Source organism: Scleropages formosus, chromosome 1, assembly GCF_900964775.1.
Source record: "Scleropages formosus chromosome 1, fSclFor1.1, whole genome shotgun sequence".
Taxonomy (NCBI): domain Eukaryota; kingdom Metazoa; phylum Chordata; class Actinopteri; order Osteoglossiformes; family Osteoglossidae; genus Scleropages; species Scleropages formosus.
In genome coordinates this window covers 16,851,289-16,869,934 of record NC_041806.1, presented here as the reverse complement: position 1 = coordinate 16,869,934, position 18,646 = coordinate 16,851,289, and the positions used below count along the sequence as shown (strand labels likewise).

General features: G+C 48.8%; 1 protein-coding gene and 1 non-coding gene across 6 annotated transcripts; both read right to left on the bottom strand.

Moving 5' to 3' along the window:
- Positions 1–3,391: 3,391 nt before the first annotated feature.
- On the bottom strand, positions 3,392–13,163 carry sall2 (spalt-like transcription factor 2). 5 transcript variants are annotated; one of them, XM_029250004.1, is made up of 4 exons: positions 12,014–12,444; positions 5,698–9,245; positions 4,735–5,125; positions 3,392–4,184 (listed from the first exon to the last, which is right to left on the bottom strand). In XM_029250004.1, exons 1-3 carry the CDS (start codon positions 12,087–12,089, stop codon positions 4,781–4,783), a joined length of 3,969 nt encoding a protein of 1,322 aa, XP_029105837.1. In that variant the 5' UTR covers positions 12,090–12,444; the 3' UTR covers positions 3,392–4,184; positions 4,735–4,780. The 5 variants fall into 5 exon arrangements, with proteins under 5 accessions (XP_029105837.1, XP_029105840.1, XP_029105841.1 ...); XM_029250007.1 differs by adding an exon at positions 10,806–11,074 and having other exon boundaries at positions 3,392–5,125; positions 12,014–12,038; XM_029250008.1 differs by lacking the exon at positions 12,014–12,444 and adding exons at positions 10,806–10,953; positions 11,881–11,999 and having other exon boundaries at positions 3,392–5,125.
- A 4,940-nt stretch (positions 13,164–18,103) lies between these two features.
- On the bottom strand, positions 18,104–18,175 carry trnae-cuc (transfer RNA glutamic acid (anticodon CUC)). The gene has a single exon. It is a non-coding gene; the product is annotated as a tRNA-Glu (tRNA).
- Between the last annotated feature and the right edge of the window lie 471 nt (positions 18,176–18,646).

The window sequence follows — 18,646 nt, the reverse complement described above, 5'->3', positions numbered from 1 at the left end:
TAACAATATGATGCCTGATGTGACAAATCTGTCAGTGTGCTACTGTAACATCATTTGTTCTTTTCATATCTAGTGGGATTTGCTGAATGTACATTAACAGCTATGAATGCAAGTGGAAACTGGTGCCACAAAACAGCTATATTTATTAAAAATATGTATTTCGGGCATCTGTCTGTTGATTCAATGCATACAGAGCACACTCGCCACACCGGCAACAGCCCCAGTTCTCCTGCAGCACCAAACATTTTCTCCTATCAAATGCTTATGAAACCTGAAGCTGCATCATCCACTGTCACTGTGATTTTTTTATGTTCTGCAAAGTCACTGCTTTTATGAATAACTCTTCAAACAAGTTGTCTCTTTATATATAGAAACGGATGCCCTTGAGTAGGTAAGAATATAGACACCTTGTGTTAATCTCATGGACACAACTGATGTTTTGCAGCAAGTCTGAGCCTTTAAATCACATGACTCATGATGTGTTTCTCTGCCCAGCTAGTGCTCTGTTGCACTGACTGCACTGGTCCTCTCTTATGCTGCATTATGAACCTCTTACAAGCTTATGTTTTCTACTGCCAGTGAAGGCTATCAAAAGCTCTAACGATTGTTCCTCAACAGCTGTGAATTTCGGAAGGGTTGCATTTACTTCAACATGCAGGAAATTCGCAGAATCAAAAGGAATAAACTGTAGTACAGTTATATTATCAGTTAGCACCTTAAAAAGTAGAAAGTAAAACCATATGCTTATCCATCAAATTTTAGTGTTAACTTTTTCCATGAAATTACCTTTTATTTGTAGTTTGTCTTAATGTTCTGTTTTCAGTTTGTTCTGTGCAGGGTTGCAGTGGTCTGAATTTTTCTTATATTTTAAACATGAACTTAAATCTGAATGGTAGTTGAAGAAAGAGCTTTTCTCATTTGAATGGCCATGCTAACAAGAGAAGAAAGCAATATCTTTCCCAAGTCTTTTTCTTATATTTCAATGTTTGTCCTTCAAAAAATGCTGCTGTACTGAATCATAAGCCCATCCATTGTATTGAAAAGATAATATTTTTTGCAATTTTTCGTGGTACGGTGGCACAGCGAGTAGCACTGCTGTCTCAGCACCTGGGTGTTTGCATGTTCTCCATGTGTTTGTGGGGGGTGTCCTCTGGGTGCTCTGGTTTCCTCCCACAGGCCAAAGAGATGCTGTTCAGGTTCACCCATAGTGTGTGTGTTCCACTGATGTATGGATGAATGACTCATTGTAAGTAGTGTAAATAGCAGTGTAAGTCAGCTTGGGTGAGTAAGGTGTGGGCTGATAGCACTATGCAGTGTTACGCGTTGGAAGTCTCTTTGGAGAAAAGCTTCTGCTAGATGAAGCGAAGTAAGCCGAAGTCAGTTTTTCGGAATGGGGGGTGTAGTACCGAAAGGTTCCACCGTGTGTCGCTGTAAAACAGCGCGGATGGCCGTCCAGGTGCCGTTAGGTTCCACTGTTACTACGGCCATGAAAATGACACCGGTCTGAATATGTTGTAGTTCTGCGTTTTACCGCTAAGGGGCGACAAATATCACAGTACGAATTGATAACTCGTATGACTGTGTTAAGAGGGGCATCAGGTGGTGTCGTGGTTCGAGCGGCTTTTCTTGGCCTCAAAGGACTCAGGTTCAGAAAACCAGCTTCTGCTGTACTTCCCTTGAGCAATGTATCTGCCTCCTATTGAGACAGTAAAAATTAAGTGAATAAGAGGTAGGTCATAGTGCATAAATAGTGTAAGGTGCTTTGGAGAACAGAATCAGCTACATAAATTAACATCAATATAAGACAGACACATCGTTTTAGGGTTTTTTTTTTTTTTTTTTTTTTTTTTTTTAACAGATTTAAATACTGCATAGAGGCTTTTAATTTTAGCGGAACTGAAACACAAGATGTCAATAAGAACATCTCGCATTCCCTGTGATGGACTGACCAAATCGCCGTAGGCGATACCTGTTTAAAATGAACGAGCGAGCGACTGACCGCCGCTCATTTAACTTTTTTTATGGTCAGGAGTCCATACATGCATGTTTATCAGTGACCACACCGTTTAAAATTCCTCAAAACGTGATTAACACCGATACTTGGGAGGTGCACAGGTATCTACTGTGGTACATTTAATAAGTGTACAGTTATGTCCTGCGGTCCTCAGCTCTCCTGACTCTCGGTCCAATTCTTTCTGAGTTCATGTGGAAGGACTCCCAATAGAACCGCAGTCAATTCAAGTTGCCGCCTCGGCCCCTGAACCCCCACACTGAGAGAGAAGGAAAAAAAAACCATGAAAACCTATAACACTCACTCACTGTTTCTAGCAGGATGCCTCTCCTTGGTTTTAGCGGTTGTCATGGTTGTGGAGATTAGGAGGCATTTTTGGGGACAGCTGGCTGGGCCCCCTCCCCGCGCCCTCCGTCTCGCTCTGAGTCACAGATACACAGAAGGAGAGGGCAGTTTAATTGTGTTGAAAGAGAGGAGGGATTAGTGACGCTCGCATGTGAGCTGATCTGAGAGAGGGGAACAGGGTGAGGAGGAGGAGGAAGCCGAACCAAACGTGCAACTTTTCGGTCTCGGACACACGGACCACAGTTGCGTGCATTCGTTTCTCGTGCCGTCCCAGCAGACGCAGAAAACCAGGACCGTCTTACCCAGCATTCGACAGGCCGCACTAAAACACCGCAGTAAATTCAGAGAAACTGAAAAGTATACCACTGACCCAGGCAGCAAGAAAACACCTAGATGAGAAATATCTGGAGACCCAGTGACGCTGCCTGATCCAGCAAAAGCTGAAAGGAAATTTAACGGCACACAATGAGAGCACAAGCCATGCCAAACCGAACTGCGTGTGAATCGCTGTCCAGGAGTGTGTACAAACTGTAAAAGCGAGTATTGACTGATGACTTTAGAGCATGAAATAATTCAGTGAGCGACACAGAGCGCTGGGACAACTGACCACCGACAAGTTGATCAAACCAGAAGAAAACAGTAATGGTTTGCAGATGATCACTAATTCAGACAACTGGCAACTGAGGAAGGGAAAACAAAAAGCTCCTGAGCGAAGAAAGGGGGGAGGAAATGACTGGTTGGGGGTCAAGTACCGGCAGCTGCCCACTCCTACAGAGCATTGCAGTGCTTCCCTAACACACACACACACACACACACACATTTTCAGAACCGCTTGTCCCTTACGGGGTCACGGGGAACCGGAGCCTACCCGGCAACACAGGGCGTAAGGCCGGAGGGGGAAGGGGACACACCCAGGACGGGACGCCAGTCCGCCGCAAGGCACCCCAAGCGGGACTAGAACCCCAGACCCACTGGAGAGCAAGACTGCGGTCCAACCCACTGCGCCACCGCACCCCCCGCTTCCCTAACAAGTTTTGGCAAATACGCCTCTCTGACCTAATGGCACCCATTATTTCTTTTCTGTTCAATTATTTTGTCGAAGCAAATAAAAAGCAAATCAGCCGTCCACATTTTCCATGACTGGTTTTATTCTTCGTCTTGACTGAACATTGAACATAACTGGAAAATACACATCTCACAAGACTGGAAACAGGTACCACTGTTCTTCAATAAAAAGTCACCTGCAGGAAGCTTCTAAAATACAGATAAACATCCTCACTACGGAATAGGCTGGACGTGTCACAGGTGTGGGATATATCGACAGGGCCGCTGGCACAGATGACACAGCCACCTTCACCTGTGCCCATTCATTGCTAAATTCTCACCATCCTTCTACCTGAAGTGTTTCAAATAGCAGAAGAACAGACACGGAAAACATTGCTGGAATGTTTCCATCGTATGGTTTTCTTCTAGGTGACATCTAATGGAGCCCAATGCCATAGTGCCGCTTTAAATGTTAAAAATGAAAGGTTATTACAGCCAAACTTTTATAGACTATTTACAGTAGGTCCAAGAACAACATTTCCACCGTCTTACCAAACAAACAACACACCAATAACAACTTATTTTGCTTCTTAGCAAAAATCCTTCACCAGGACTTACAATTCTGCCAGTTCTCACTGGAGAAACTGAAGTAAATTTTCCCAAGGATGTGACAGCAGGACAATTCCCCCCCCCATGCCATTACAGATGAGGATCCTCTCTCGATGTGACACCTGTTGTCCTTTTATCATCCTAACAATTTATGACCCAGCGCTTGTTCACCAACCTGGGGGGGAAGGAAGGGGGGAGAAAAAAAAAAAAAAAAAAAAAAAAAAAAAAAAAAAAGACACACACCATGAAAAATACAATAGAGCAGTGTAAACTTTACATTAAGAAACAATGAGTGTTTAAAAAGAAGTTGTATTTACATGTTCTCAAACCCCAGTTCCTTCTAATCCGAGTCATGTTCTATAGTGTAATTCTGCCATTGTGCCCTTTCAAGTTTTTCAAGAGAATCCCTTTTCAGTCCTATATTGCTACATCTCTACGCATCAGCAAAGGTGTCAGGGCCTACAGTCTACGTCCCTCCGACAGCCTAAAGCCGTCTTTGTCTCAACTTGATTAAGAGTCCTCTCCAAGGGAATTCCGTTCACTCGGCTTCGTCTTTCAGCCCTTCCTGCCCCTTTTCCTGCTAAACAGTTAATAACCATGCTCACCGATTCACTATTTAACAAACTAGCTCATCAATGTACTCACACGCTACCTAAATATTGGACTCAGAGGTCCGGTTAAAAGATTAAAAAAAAAAGAAACGGCAAAAAGGAAATGACAACTACTTCCTCGGAAGAAGAGTCTTTTCGAAAGCACCAAGGCAGCACTAAGTCACTTTCCCTCGGGTTCCGGACCGCCCTCTGCCTCGCCCTCATCTCCTTCTGTGCTGGTCGCCGCACACGGATCTTCCAAAGCTTTCGCTTTGCCGGGAGACTCGGCAGGGCGGCGCATCTCCGCGTTTTCTGCCGGACTTGCGCTGGACTGGCTGGATGCCGGCTCTATCTGTGGCTCACCACTGCCGCTCAGAAAAGCCTGATACTGATTCCAGAAGCTCACCGTCCCGCTGGGGGCAGGAGGGAGGGTAGGGGCAGCGGAGGTCGCGGAGAGTCGTTCAGCGTTAACGCGGGGGGCCTGACGAGTGGGTTTCACCACCCCGCCGTGATGTTTCATGTGTCCCTGGAAACAGCATAGAGAAAGTCAGCTTTTAAATTAAAATGTATTTATTGATTTTATTTCAAACATGTCTCTCTTCAGCAATTTAACTGTGGTTGCATCAGAGAAACGGTGCCATTGCACATCGGGTATGTTTGCAGACTGCCAAACATCACACCGAGTTCTCTGTGACGCTATTCTCCAAAAGCACCGTACAATGTTTTACACACTTGTGCAGCTGGGTAATTTTTAATGTAGCAGTTCAGTGCAAGTATCATAATCAAGGGTAGTAGAGCAGGAGGTGGCAATCGAACCGGAGCCCTTCAAGTGGAAGGTGGCAACTCTAAATCACTGCATTAATACAAAATGTAAAAGACTGATGAAAAGGTCTATTATAGTCATAATAGATTACTGTCAACTTTCAGTGCACACAAAAAAGATCAGATTAATAAAGTGTGTCTGCTTTCCTACTCTATGGTTTCCTCAGATGAAATTGTGAACTTGAGATGTTCGGTGTATGTATACACACACATACATCTCTACATATATAGTATGTACTTCTGTGAAGAGTCATCACAAGTGAGTCGTGACTTCACCTTGAGGCCACTGCGACTGGCATACTCCTTCCCACACTCGGAGCAGCTGTAGGTTTTCTTCTCAGGGGGGCGTGATGCTGAGGGTGGGGTCAGCTGGGTACCCTCAGGAACCGTGGCTTTGGGATGACCACCATCATCCTTGGGAGGTGAGCCAAGGAAGACTGCCTCCCTAGTGTCCCTCCTTGGATTTGAAGCCGTTGTCGGCGCTGGGTCCACTTCCCGTGCCGCACCTCTGTCACCCTTGGGCGTTGAGGTACCACTGACTGCTGGTTCTGGGACGACTTCTACGGCGAGATCAGGCGGATCTGGGTGGGGGACCCCCGTAGGACAGGAAGCGATGCTCTCAGGACAGGGGTTTGTGTCACAGCCTGGGATAAAAGCAGGCTTCGCACCTGGGCTGGACACAGGCAAGACATCACTGCTCTGAGCACCAGGGCTCACTGAGTCATGAGTGTCCTCTGGACCTCTTGCCTTGTAGCCATCAGGGGGAATGGCATCTTCATCTCCGTTGTGTGGCTGCACACTGGCCTGGGGACTCATCTCACTGGGAGAGATGGGAGCTGCACTGGAGTGACCTTTGAGAGCAGGTGTGGTGCTGCCTTTCTGTTCAGCTGGGGGGGCCTCAGAGATGGGTGCGCTGACAGACAGGATGGGGGGGTCCGAGCCTCCTGGAGGAGGAGGAGGGTCTGCACTGGGGTTCAGAGTCGGATCAGGACTCAAGTCAGCTGGGGGAATGAGATCCGGGCTGGAGGATCCGGAGGGGCTGCGGCTCGTTTTTTCAGCAGGCAACGGCGTGGAGCTGATGGACAAAGAAGTGCCACTCGCGCCCAAAATGGGGAAAGGGTTCGTACCCCCTGGCTGAGCGGTGACCAGACTGAATCCAGGCATGGAGCTTGCAAGGCTGCTGCTGAGCTCCCCGACGCTGGCACCGAAGTAGTGCGGCTCTCCCTGCGGGGAGGAGTCGGGTGGAGCCTCGGCCTGAGACGAGCCATCAGGCGGAAGCTGCCCCCCCAGGTGCATGCGGATGTGATGCTGCAGCACCAGGGCGTTGGTGAACTTGCGCTGGCAGAGGGGGCAGGAGTTCTGGGCGCGGGCCGGGGGCCGGGAGCGGTGCGTGGCCTGGTGGGCACGCAGATTGCCCTTGGTGGAGAAGGAGCGGCCACACAGCTTGCAGGGGAACGGGCGGTCGCCCAAATGTGTGGCTTGGTGCAGGCGGAGCGCCCGCGGGCAGCTCAGCACTCGCAGACACACAGCACACTGGTTCGGCGCAAGGGAGGGTAGACTGCCGCCCATCACGCCGAGGCTGCCCGCCACCACAGCGGCTCCGCCTCCGGCCGAGCCGCTGCCGCTCATACCCAGGGCTGCCATCATCTCTCTGCTGAAGCCAGCCGCGGCGACGGCGGAATGGGAACTGACGCTCGAGCTTGCGCCAAAAGGCCCGGCGGTGGTGCCGGCACTGTTCCCCGCAGCCTCCGCGGAGCCTGATGAGGAGCATTCCTCTAACTTCTGGGGATCCTTCTCCAACTTCTCCACCAACCGCTGGAGCTTAGACGTGTCTGAAGAGGAGGAGGAAGGGGAGGAAGAGGCCTGTGCCTTAGGGAAGGGTGAGAAGGGAAATGTAAGCTGTGGGTGTGGGGCAGCAAGGTGTGACCCGGGGGGTGGAGGAGCGGGGGGCCGGAGCAGGGCCAGACTGGGGTGGTGGTGCTGAGACGGTGCTGTGGGGAAAAGGATCTTGGGCAGATGTGCCAGCTGGGAGTAGGCGGAGTGAGGGTGGATGGCAGGGTGCGGCGGCGTGTTCTCGTCAAAGCGCTTGGCTCCTTTGTACAGACCAGTGACGGAGGATGTAGATGTGGACGACATGGCTGAGGAGGAGGAGGAGGCGGCACTGAGGAGCGAGGACGTGAGGGAGGTGGAGGAGGCACAGGAGGACGGTGCTGCTGAGGAGGACGACGATACGGCAGCAGCTGCAGCAGCTGCGGCTGCCGCTCTGTTGAGCTGCAGGAGCGAGTGGGCAGTGGAGAGCAGGGCCAGGTCCACGCTAGGCGGCAGGGGTAGGGAAGCCGGAGGGGGACGGGCACTCGGGGATGTGCCTAATGGAAACGCCCCGCTCCCAGAAACGCCTTCGGAGGCCTCCCCGAACAACTCATCCTCGCTGCGGCGCTTCCGGCGCTTCTGCACCATGCTGGAGCCAGAGCCGCCAGCGGGCTGGTTCTGCTCAGCTCCCGCCCCAAACAGGGAAGGGGGCAGCAGAGAGAGCGAGAGCTCTGGGTTCTGCTCCCGGTGCCGCAGGAAGTGCACCTTGAGGTTCCCACGAGTCGTGAAGCGGCTGAGGCACACGGGACACTGGTAGGGCCGCTCTCCAGTGTGGGAGCGCAGGTGGATCTGCAGGGAGGAGTCGCTGCTGAACAGCTTCCCGCAGAAGCGGCAGGCGTGAGACGGACGCCCCAGAGAGGGCCCCGAAGACGTACCGGACCCGGAGCTGAATTGCTGGGGCTCCTGGGAGGTGCTGGGCATAGAAGCGGAAGCCGGCAGGGGGGGAGTAAAGAACGGGAGAGTGGCAGCATTCGCCGAGGTGGTGTTGGGCGACTTCTCGTGGAGGTAACGGGGCGGCATGCCCAGAGAGAGAGAGAGAGGGTAGTGGGATACCGCCGTGGTGGCTACGGAGGAGGACGAGGATGTGGAAGAAGAGGACGAAGAGGACGCACGGGCATTGCTTCCGGGGTAAACTCGGGCTCCCGTGCCACCAATCCCGTCATACTGAGGTTTGAGTGGCCTTAATACTTGAGACATCGGGTGGGGTGTCTTGGGCTTGGACACACTTTGCGGCACCAGGGACGGAAAGCAGGCCAGCAGAGGGGGAGCAGAGGCCTGGGTGGTTAAAGGCAGGGGCGCTCCGGACGTGCTCTCGCTGCCCTCCAAGCACAGCTGCGGGAGCGGAGGAGAATCCAGGCCACACGTAACCCCACCCAGCTGCAGCACCTGCTTGCAAATCTCCTCGGTCATCTGCATCTGGTAGATCTGCCGCTGTTGCAGGACCCGCAGCTCCTCCAGGATGACCGCAATGCTCAGGTGGGTGCGGGGTGGGTCGCCAGGGCTGGGGGCTGGAGTGATTGGGCTGGGTGGGCCTTCGGGGACTGGACTTGGGCTGCCTGGGTGCGGTGGGGCACAGGAGGAAGACGAAGAGGAGGAAGAGGTGGTGGTGGTTGCAGAAACACCCATCTTGGGGGAGGCCATTAGAGAGCGTGACTGGGTCTGCGAGGAAGGTGCCAGGCTGCTGGAATGCTGGGTAGGGGACTGGGCCCGAGAGGACAGGGAGGGGTGCGGAAAGTCCGGCGAGTGGGATGAGTGACTCTCAGAATTGGAGGAGGGGAATGGGGTGGGCTGGCTGGGGGAGTGGGAGGGGGGAGACGTCTCAGCAGGCAGAGAGGGATTGTGCAGGCCCCCGGGAGAGGGGCAGGGAGCCAGCGAAGGTTGGCAGTCCGGCAGCAGAGTGGAAGAGGAGTCTGCGGCAAGGAAACCCGACAGCGACTTCACTGCCAGTTGTTCATCTGAGACAAACAAAAGACAAAGAACAGACACACTCATCACTTCCACTCTGATGCTCAGGACCCCATGGACCAGAAAGGTGGTACGGCAGGTAGCTCCTCGGTCATGCGCTTAGAGTTGGGATGTAGATTCAATCCCTGATCAGCATGGATCGAGTTTGCCTGTTCTCCCCATGTTTGTGTCTGTCTGCTCCAGGTGTTTCATTCATTTATGCATAGGTGCTCTGGTTTCCTCCCATAGCCCAAACAAATTTTAGGCAAACTGGTAACTACACTGCCATCAGTGTGTGCGTACAGGAAAAAGTAAGTGTGTGACACTCTTCTCGTGTGTAAACGGGTCGACGACTGCAAGGGAGTTTGCTGTACTGTGTTAAAAAGTACCTTGGATAAAGGTGTCAGCTAAATACTACAAAGTAATCATTGCATATCACTAAATTAATATATCGTCTATAATCGGTTTCCTTACGAGTAATTTCATAAGGAGGACTTTGTCAGACATACAGCTGGACTAAACCTGGATTTATCTCTGGACCGCACGTGTCGTTTTACCCTTCCTACCACACTAGACCAGATGCCATCGCACCTGCATTTCTCTGCTCAAGTTCCTATCGAAAGCTGCTATTTTAGAACCGTCCCATCCATTCTTTCCACTCTTCATTTCAGTCTTCTCAGAAGCCTGCTTTCATCATCACCCTTCATCTCTTTATCCTGCTCTATCATCATCGGCCCAATGCTAACACCCCCACCCCATCTCTCGCTCCAACAGCACTAACAGCAAACCTTGCTGCCACGGCAACACATTGCAAAGGACAATGGACATCACCAGGGCAACCTCTAACCCCTCTTAACCCAACCCCCATTCCATGGTTTTGGTCTTTCATCTCTCCATCCACCCTTCCCCCCTGACCCCCAAAGGTCAAGGGTCACATCTCATTTTGAGGTCTTGGCCACTGTCCAGTTGCTGTGATTGGCTACAAGACTTGACCTATGGAGTACCAGGGTCACATTCTTTCAGAGTCTAGAGCACAGAGAGAGGGATGAGGAAAAGAAAAGAAAAACACAGAGCCTGCACAACTCGTTGACTGACAAGCGACATGGTGGAGGGCGAACACAGCATTGAGCCAGCAACAGTTTTCAAAGTTTAGACAAACTTGTCTAACTTACCATTACTATTCACATTTACTTTTGGGCGATACATTAATAAAGCACACACACAAGCATACTGATTTTCCACATATATATGAGCACAGTCAGGCTGGTGTGTATGAACAGGGACTGTAGCCCTTACACCTGCAGCTCATGGTACTGGGACTTGAGATCCATCTCTCTCACTCGCTCGCTCACACACACGAACACCGTGTATTTGCAGCTCCGGCGCTGTTCACGGCTCACTGCTCAGCCACAAAGCCCCGGAAGGACAATGAAGTCTCATGCTGGTGCAGTTTCAACTGTTCCCAGTATACCTCTGTGCTCAACATTCCCCTGTGTCTTTGTCACTGCACCTTCCCCTCTCTCTGCGTTCCTCTCAACTCCCTTCTTGTCACTCTTCACTCAACAACCTACCGTTTCTTTTGTCCCTCTTCTCCATACACATTTACTAAATCTGCTTCTCTTTCTCGCTCTCCCCATCTCTCGCTCGCTCCTGCTCTCTCTCTACCTCCCCTAACTGGGTGGTCTGTTCTCTCTGCGCCTGGCAATATGAGGACATCCACTGAATGAATATGAGAGAAAATAAGAGGGAGAAGGATGAAAAAGAGGGAAGCATAAGGAGAGGGGGGGGGGAAGAGGGAAAAAGAAGAAGAGAGAAGAAAGGTGGATTATCCCCCATACCCCTGCAAAAAAAAAAAAAAAAAAAAAATCTTATGAAAGATCAGAAGTCAGGCAGGACTGCAAAACTCCTATTAGACTCTCACTAAGTACTGAGCAGCAAACATAAATCGTACATAAATAAGGCATCCAGGGGATGCACGGGCATTCATCACTGTGAAGTTACCTAATTAACAAAATTACACCTGATGTGGAATAGCTATGGATACAGATTCATGTTCAGGACACAATGTGTCGATGGTAGGAATCCAGTCAATTGGGGGGGGGGGGGTCCACTATAGGCACCCCTGTAATGAGAGTAGGACCAAGTTAAATAGTAATTCTTAAATAACAAATACAGACACTTTTAGGAAGAACTCTCCTGCACACAACTTTGAAGAGAAAAAAGTTACTCTCACACAGACCGAGTGAAAAGTTATTATTTTGCTACTGCAGTTTTATTCCGCACCGCAGAGCTTTTTTTTTAAAAAAAAAAAAAAAAAAAAAAAAAAAAAACCAAAATATTATTGCTTGTTTCTATTTAGTGCAGAACGGTAACATTTACATTAACAGATACTCTTCAACAATTCAGCAGACAAGTTATGCAGAAACGTAGCCGCGATGTCTAAAAGTTCGCTGTCAACTCAGTCAAGTACGAAACGAGAAACGGAACACGTAGGAAATCCGAATAAAGACTAGACGTTACAACGATCAACGGTTATTGATAGATCGAGGAACTTGTACGAGTTGTAATGGATTAAGTGCAAGTACTGTACTGTGATAGTCAACGAAGACCTGATTCAAACTTAAGGACGAGCGACGACATTCTTACCAAGATTTACCGTTACTTTTACACGTTCCGGTTCACCGCCTTAATCGCAGGTCAGGTGTGTCGTTACTACCGCGATTCGGCCACTTTCCCCACAGGTGCGAATCACAGAACCGACGAGGCGGGTTTCGCTCACCTTGCGTCAGTATCCGCGCGCTCCCGAACGCCGAGTTCACGAGCTGCTGCGGACGCTTCTGCTTCCGGCGGGACATGATTCACGGGGACGCGGAGAGAGAGCGGCTCATCGGCCGGCGACGGACGCGCTCGCTTCACACGCTGGCGCGAGCCCAACAAAAACGTCCCGCCCGGCCGTGTCCCGGTCACACGTGTGAAGAAACTCGCGTGGAGCTTCAAAGCGCGTTCAGAGCGCGCGGAGGCGGTTCCATGCTCGCGCCCGACCGGGAGCGGGAGGAGGAGGTCGTGTCGCCGAACCGTGGCGTGGACACCGGTGGCGGCCGTGCGAACTCACTGCGTGTGCGCGCGCGTGTGGGTGGCTGTTTTTCCTCAACAAGTCCTCCCTTTCTCCTAACTTGCCCACCGTGCACCCCCCGCCACACACACACACACACACACACACACACACACACACACACACACACACACACACACACAGTCGTCTTGTTCTCTCTTGACATTTGCATTTAAATAGCGAAGAACAACATCTCTCTCACTTTGGGGGTAATTAATTCCCCTCCCCCACTACCGCTCTACCTTCCTCTTTTATGAGAGACACGACTCAAACCTGCCGTTAACTAGTTGTACCACAGACTAGCCGTGCCGGGGGCTCCTCTGCGGCCGCTCGCGCTCATGCCCGCGCGCAGCTTCCACCGTCGCGCGCTTCGGGCTTCGCCTTAATAATGGCGGGATCGACGAGAGCGGCTTGTCTTCAACCTGTAGCTCGAGAAAGAACTTCGAACGCGGCACATAAACGTAATGTAAATAGGAGTAACTGCCATGAATGTATCAAGGAAAACTATACTCACATCCAAACAAGTTAAAAGTGTGAACCGTGCAGTCAACATAATGCATTCGGGCTATAATAATGCTATTAAAAACACGTTCTATCTATCTATGTGACTATAAATCTTCTTCTGTCGTTTTCCCTGGTGTTTTTACCCTGAGCAAATGTTCAGTCCTTTTCCCGGGACGCTCTCAGTAACTGCTGGGGTCAAAATGCATTAATTTCGTGTTTCCTTGTAATTGCCGTGATTACGGCGCAGATTGTTGTTATTAACGGCCGCGCGCGGGTTCGGACCTCCAGCGACTCACATTGACGGCGGGCAGTGATGCGCGTTCCCGTTCCCCCCCCCCGGTTTCTTTTTTCTTTTTTTTTTTTTCTTTTTTTGCGCGAGCTCCATTTAAAAGCCAGTGAATGGACAAGAATTTGTAACAATGGCGGTCAGGACACACTCGGGTGAGCATATCTCTCGGCCCCCTCAAGGGATACACTGTGCTACTGACATAGCGCACAATGGACCCTTTTCAGCGCCGAGATCCACTGCCGCACCACGTGGAAGGGACGCGCGGAGGGACGGAGAAATCTGTGCCGCTTTTTAAGTAGGAGTTTCACACACAGAGAGAGAGAGAGAGAGAGAGCGTGCGAGTGATCAACAAAGTCATGCCATGGGCTATTAGAGCGAATCGACGGAATGCAATAACACATGTACCTATTCGTTTTAGTAATTAAAAAGAAACCCGCCATTATTTCGCGATATGACATCTCAACAGACAGCACCTGCTGTATCTAAAGTAAGTGAAATATCTGTTTAAAATGCATCTCCACTAACACGGACGGAGCGGCTCTGCAATCCGCCCTAGTTGGGATTAGTGCGGTAACGCACGTTTCACTTTGTGTCACTAGAGGGCGCCGCATCGCACCGTTTTCCCCGCTCCTTTCCGCGCTGAGAACTTATGGGGCTCTGTTAGTCTCGCTATAAAACACTTTGTCCCCGTCGGCACATCGCTAGGCTCGCAGAGGGATGTATCTTAACTTTAAGTCAAGAGTTAAATATGCTTTTAATTTCATTCTAGTTTATAAAATATGCTTTTCAACATTTCAGGGTCACTAACTGACATTTGAGGAACATCAAAAGAAGACCAGGAAGGCTGACCCTAACATGGCAAGACCCTTTTATCAAAGCTTTTGGGGGGGAAAAGGGAGAAGGCCTCAAGACAGGGAACTATGAAATCGCTACCACCTGCAGTCTTGGAGAAGTGCAGGCTGAAATCACAGGTCCATCAAAGGATAGTTCACACAGCGTTTGGAAGAAAATACTGCACTGCTAAACAGATTACATTTGATTCCTGACCACTAATTGAGAAAGAAATCAGACTTAAGTGATGGTGCCCCCTTAGTATTGTATACAGTCACACCACAGAAACACCCATTTGTGTTATGATTATTTCACTTTATAATATCCTACTTCAGCTTACGAGGGATTTCTTTGTGTTTATGAAATCCAAGTTTGGAGTTCACATGCCTCGCAACAGCTTAACAGTGTAAGGTGACTGACAATGCTAGATACACTACCCTAAACTCTCTATAATCATTTACATTTTTATATGGTACATCAATGTTAGAAAATGCACTCATACATAAAAATAACTTACAGGCAGTTATTGAGTCCACGTGGAACCCATATCTTTGGACTGTGGTGGGGGGACTGGAGCACCTGGAGAAAATGCATATGTACACAGGGACACATGGGGGGCATTTATATGTATATTTATTATGTATATTGTTTTTACTTTTTAGGTTTATAATTACAGTATTTTTATGAATGTGTAATATAGGTTTTATTAATTTGGTGCAAGTTTATGTGGTGACAGGCTTGATGCTCTGTGTAAACAGTCTTCATAAGCCAAACCTTTACTGGTGTATATCAACCTAGAATCATACACACTCAACATCATTAATGCACTGTTGCTAAGGTGTAACTTTACCAGACTTATTTGTGTTCAGCAGCCTGGTAAAACTGCAGGCTAAGTGCCGCTGAGCCAAAGTGACCTCTGTGTGACCACTTGGGTTGTTTTTAGTGTAGGAGAGGTTATATAAGGAATTATTGTTCCGTTGCTGACTTCTGCACGTGTGTTTGGACTGGGGTGCAATACCAACAAAACGTGGAGAACACACAAATCCTCACAAACTAAGTCATGAGTTCTAATAGAAGCGGACAAAGCCATGGTGCCCTGTGCGACCCTGTCCCATTCCCATTTTGGAAAATGTAATTTTCCACCACTCTGCCGGCCCACAAGTAGTTCAGTAACAAATCAAGGCTCCTCCATATTTTCTTCCCGATCAAAAAAGTTTGTCAAATCTCTAGGTGTATATGGATCTAAACGTGGTAACTTACTCTGTGGTCATTAAGTCATGAAAAGGAATTTGGGAAAATGCTTTGGTTTTAGGTGCAATGTGACAATATGTTATTGTATGCTGACATGTCATGAGGTTGTGCCTTAATTTTCTACCCATTAAATTATCTGTTTGCATAATGCACATCCTTAACGAGGGTGTAGTGTATATACGGTGTCCTACACCGAGTCTATTTAATTCACCCTGTCCTTGGGACCACATTTTCTCCTGCCATCATCACAACCCAAACTGTTTAATAAATGCTTCTTTGCACTGACACCTTAATGTAAAATGGTATGTCTGCTGGAGGTTTGGGGATCTGTTATTTCTCATTTGTTACATGTTTTGTTGATTTGTGCAAATACAAATGTTGTTAACCCTGGAGGTCAACTGAAATTTTATTTATTTGTAAAAGGAGCTGAAGTCATTTAGACACAGGGACCTACTGTTTTTTTTTCAAAAGTGAACAGTTCCCATTGTGACTCTGGGGAAAGTTGGCCTTGACCACGTGACTTCGGTGTGCTACATTGCGGCCCTTAGCAATCAGGACGTACAGACGACGTCACCGAATAATTTGTGACGTCATTAACGTCATTAACACGAATGGCCGAAGCCTGGACGGACTTATGCGCTGAAACACCTACATGTTAAGCTTTTCCAACTCACTCCAGTAAATGTATACTTTCTATATTAGAACGAGAGTGGAATTACTGGTGCATACATTCTGTTTGTGGTGTGAAAATGTACATTTACTGTGTAGCCGATTATTTCATCGGCACTTTATTAATAAACAGTCGGTGCATCGACACAATTATGAACATGGTTCATTTCAAGTCACAGGTTTGCACGCTAACAATGATGTGATGGCCTAATTGTAAAGTTTACCTCTTCATAGACACGTAAGAGCCCGCTGCTGTCATTGCAGTTGTCAAAGCCCATCATGACCCTCAGCATCCTTCGTTTCGTCAAGACCAAACGCCGGGCTATTGATTGACCCGCGCGCCGCAGCGCAACTCTCTTGTTTCGTGTCAAAATGACGTATCCTCTCCAAAAAAGACACATTTCTAAACACACCGATGGTGCGTGAAAAATGGTAAATGCGTGGCCACAATCGATAGAAAAAAAAAAATGACAGGGGCGATGGGACACGGAGCGAAGTGCGCTTCATAACTTGGACCTCTTCCCTACTGTACGAGGACCTGTTGCGTCCCCCTCCGCTCGATGATCATATCCGCTTATGTTATGATCCATAAATTATTATGAGTCATATTTGTCCGCTTTTCGACCGCAACAGCTGTCTGTGACACAGTAAAAGGAACGACGTGCATTTACTCACCCAGATACGACCCCCCGATGCGCTGGATCGTCTGAAGATGTTAAATATTATGTGTCGTTCGGCTGGGCTGTCCACATCGCCGCGTTCCGGAGTGAGGGGACAAAGGTGCGCAGTCGTCTGTCTCAGCGTCTGACGGTTCGATCGGGACGCCCAGCAGACGGATCTACATATTATTAGCAGCGCCGTGGCAAACGGGACAATTTGCTGCGTTTTCGCCGCAGGTACAGGAGGGCATTGTTCGCCGCTCGATGGGGCTATGCGGTATGTGGAAAGAAGGAATGGGGCTGTCGTGGTGCTGTCATCCTGCTTGGAACCCCTCCCACCCCCCCGCTCTTTGTATTTAGGGGAGAGAGGCCTGCGTGTCGGGCGCCTCGCGCTCCTCTATGCGGCAGTGATGTCCGTCCGTCCTGTTGTCGGTGCCGCGGCTGTTTGTCCGTCTGCTGGTCCGACCGAGGGCCCCGGCTGGGCGGCTCACTCGCAGCGGTCAGCGAGGGCACTCGAGACGAGTCGAGCGCTCCTTCCCGGCGACCGCCCAGCTTCTCAAATAAATTTTCACAAGTGGCTCAGTGGAAAAACTTGTTACTGAGGGAATGTGTGTGCGCGCGCGTTCCTGAGTGTGTTTCAGCGGCGGTACTAAAGCGGGATGTCCCGTCCGCTCTTATGTCACTTCCTCCGGGTGCAGCTGCAGTCCCCGGCGCCGATTTGCACCGCAGACTCGAAGCCTTTATAACAGTTTTTTTTTTCTTTTCTTTATTTTTCTTTTTTTTTTTTTCTTTTACACAAACGTCTCCCCCATCTGGTTGTATTTTCACGGATCCCACCTCACATTCTCTAATGACTCGCGTCGGGCTTCCTGTTACGTGGATGTGCTCGTTCTGCTGCGGGAGCGCGTGCGGTCGCGCGCCGCTGACCCGAAGCTCACCCTACATCTGTTGTCTAATATTGATACATGAGCTGAAGAGGAAAGAAAAATCCCCTCAGTTTATGCAACGCATTTAAACAACTTCGATCGAGTCAAGGGATCGTTATTATCCGTTTTCAAAAATGCGAACGTTTTCAATTCGGTTGTTCTACAAGTAAAGAAACAGTCGTCCAGCTTTAATATTATTAAAAATAAGTCTGTAGTCTTTTGTTTCTGCATTCTATTTTTATGATTTCCCCTTTTTGGGAGCATTTCTCAAAGAACAGTTCTAGTTGGTGTATCACGCTGGTGTTTGGAGCCCATGGAGCCATCTTCCAGCGTGAGCATGATGTGGGACTGCAATTACGTTCCAACCTTGTGCTCCTTTCGAATGTCAGGAGTGATCGCTCTCTACCCGATACTAAACATTTCACTATTAAATACGCTCCATCCGCCAATTTGCCGTTATACTTGAGTACTCAGTGCATGATTGATTCTTCTTTCAGACGCTTTTCTCCACAGCGTTTTACAATGCTTTATGAACTGGTATTTATCGGGTACCTTTATGAAAGACAGCTAAGATATGCTACACTAAACTCCGTACATCCTTAAGAGGAAAATAAGAAGAAAACAGTATTTCCCTGACCGGGAATCGAACCCGGGCCGCGGCGGTGAGAGCGCCGAATCCTAACCACTAGACCACCAGGGACTCATAGTATACATCTTTCGCCTTTGACTTCATGTTTTTTTATACTATATTGTATCTGTGGTTCAATATTTCTTTTTTGGTTCAGCTAACATGAATGATCAACACTTTTCCTTGGTAAATGTGTTATGCAATGTTCCTCTTTTTTTGCGGCGCTACTGCTTGCGGTGGTTTATCACTCCAATAAATCCTTCGATTTGTGAACTACTTGCGGTTTGTAATTTGTTGCAGTCTAATTATATTTAATTTAGCCATCATCACATGATTCCTCGAATGGAAGAGTTTAAACAGCAACAAAGTTCGCAGCTTCTTTTTTTCATAGCATTTTGTCTGTATTTAAATATACTAAACAGACTCTCAGAGTCTCAGTTCCTTTTTCTACTACTAGTACAACCAGTTGGACTTCCTTCCAATTACATAAATCATAAATCATCATATATATGGCTGGCGATGCCCTTGTTGCTCCTTGGGTAT

Coding starts and splice junctions, on each gene's coding strand:
- sall2 (XM_029250001.1), bottom strand. CDS start 12,089: ATGTCCCGCCGGAAGCAGAAGCGTCCGCAGCAGCTCGTGAACTCGGCG. Junction 9,246..12,013: donor CGCGCGGATACTGACGCAAG/GTGAGCGAAACC, acceptor TGTTTGTCTCAG/ATGAACAACTGGCAGTGAAG. Junction 5,126..5,697: donor CCAGTCGCAGTGGCCTCAAG/GTGAAGTCACGA, acceptor TGCTGTTTCCAG/GGACACATGAAACATCACGG.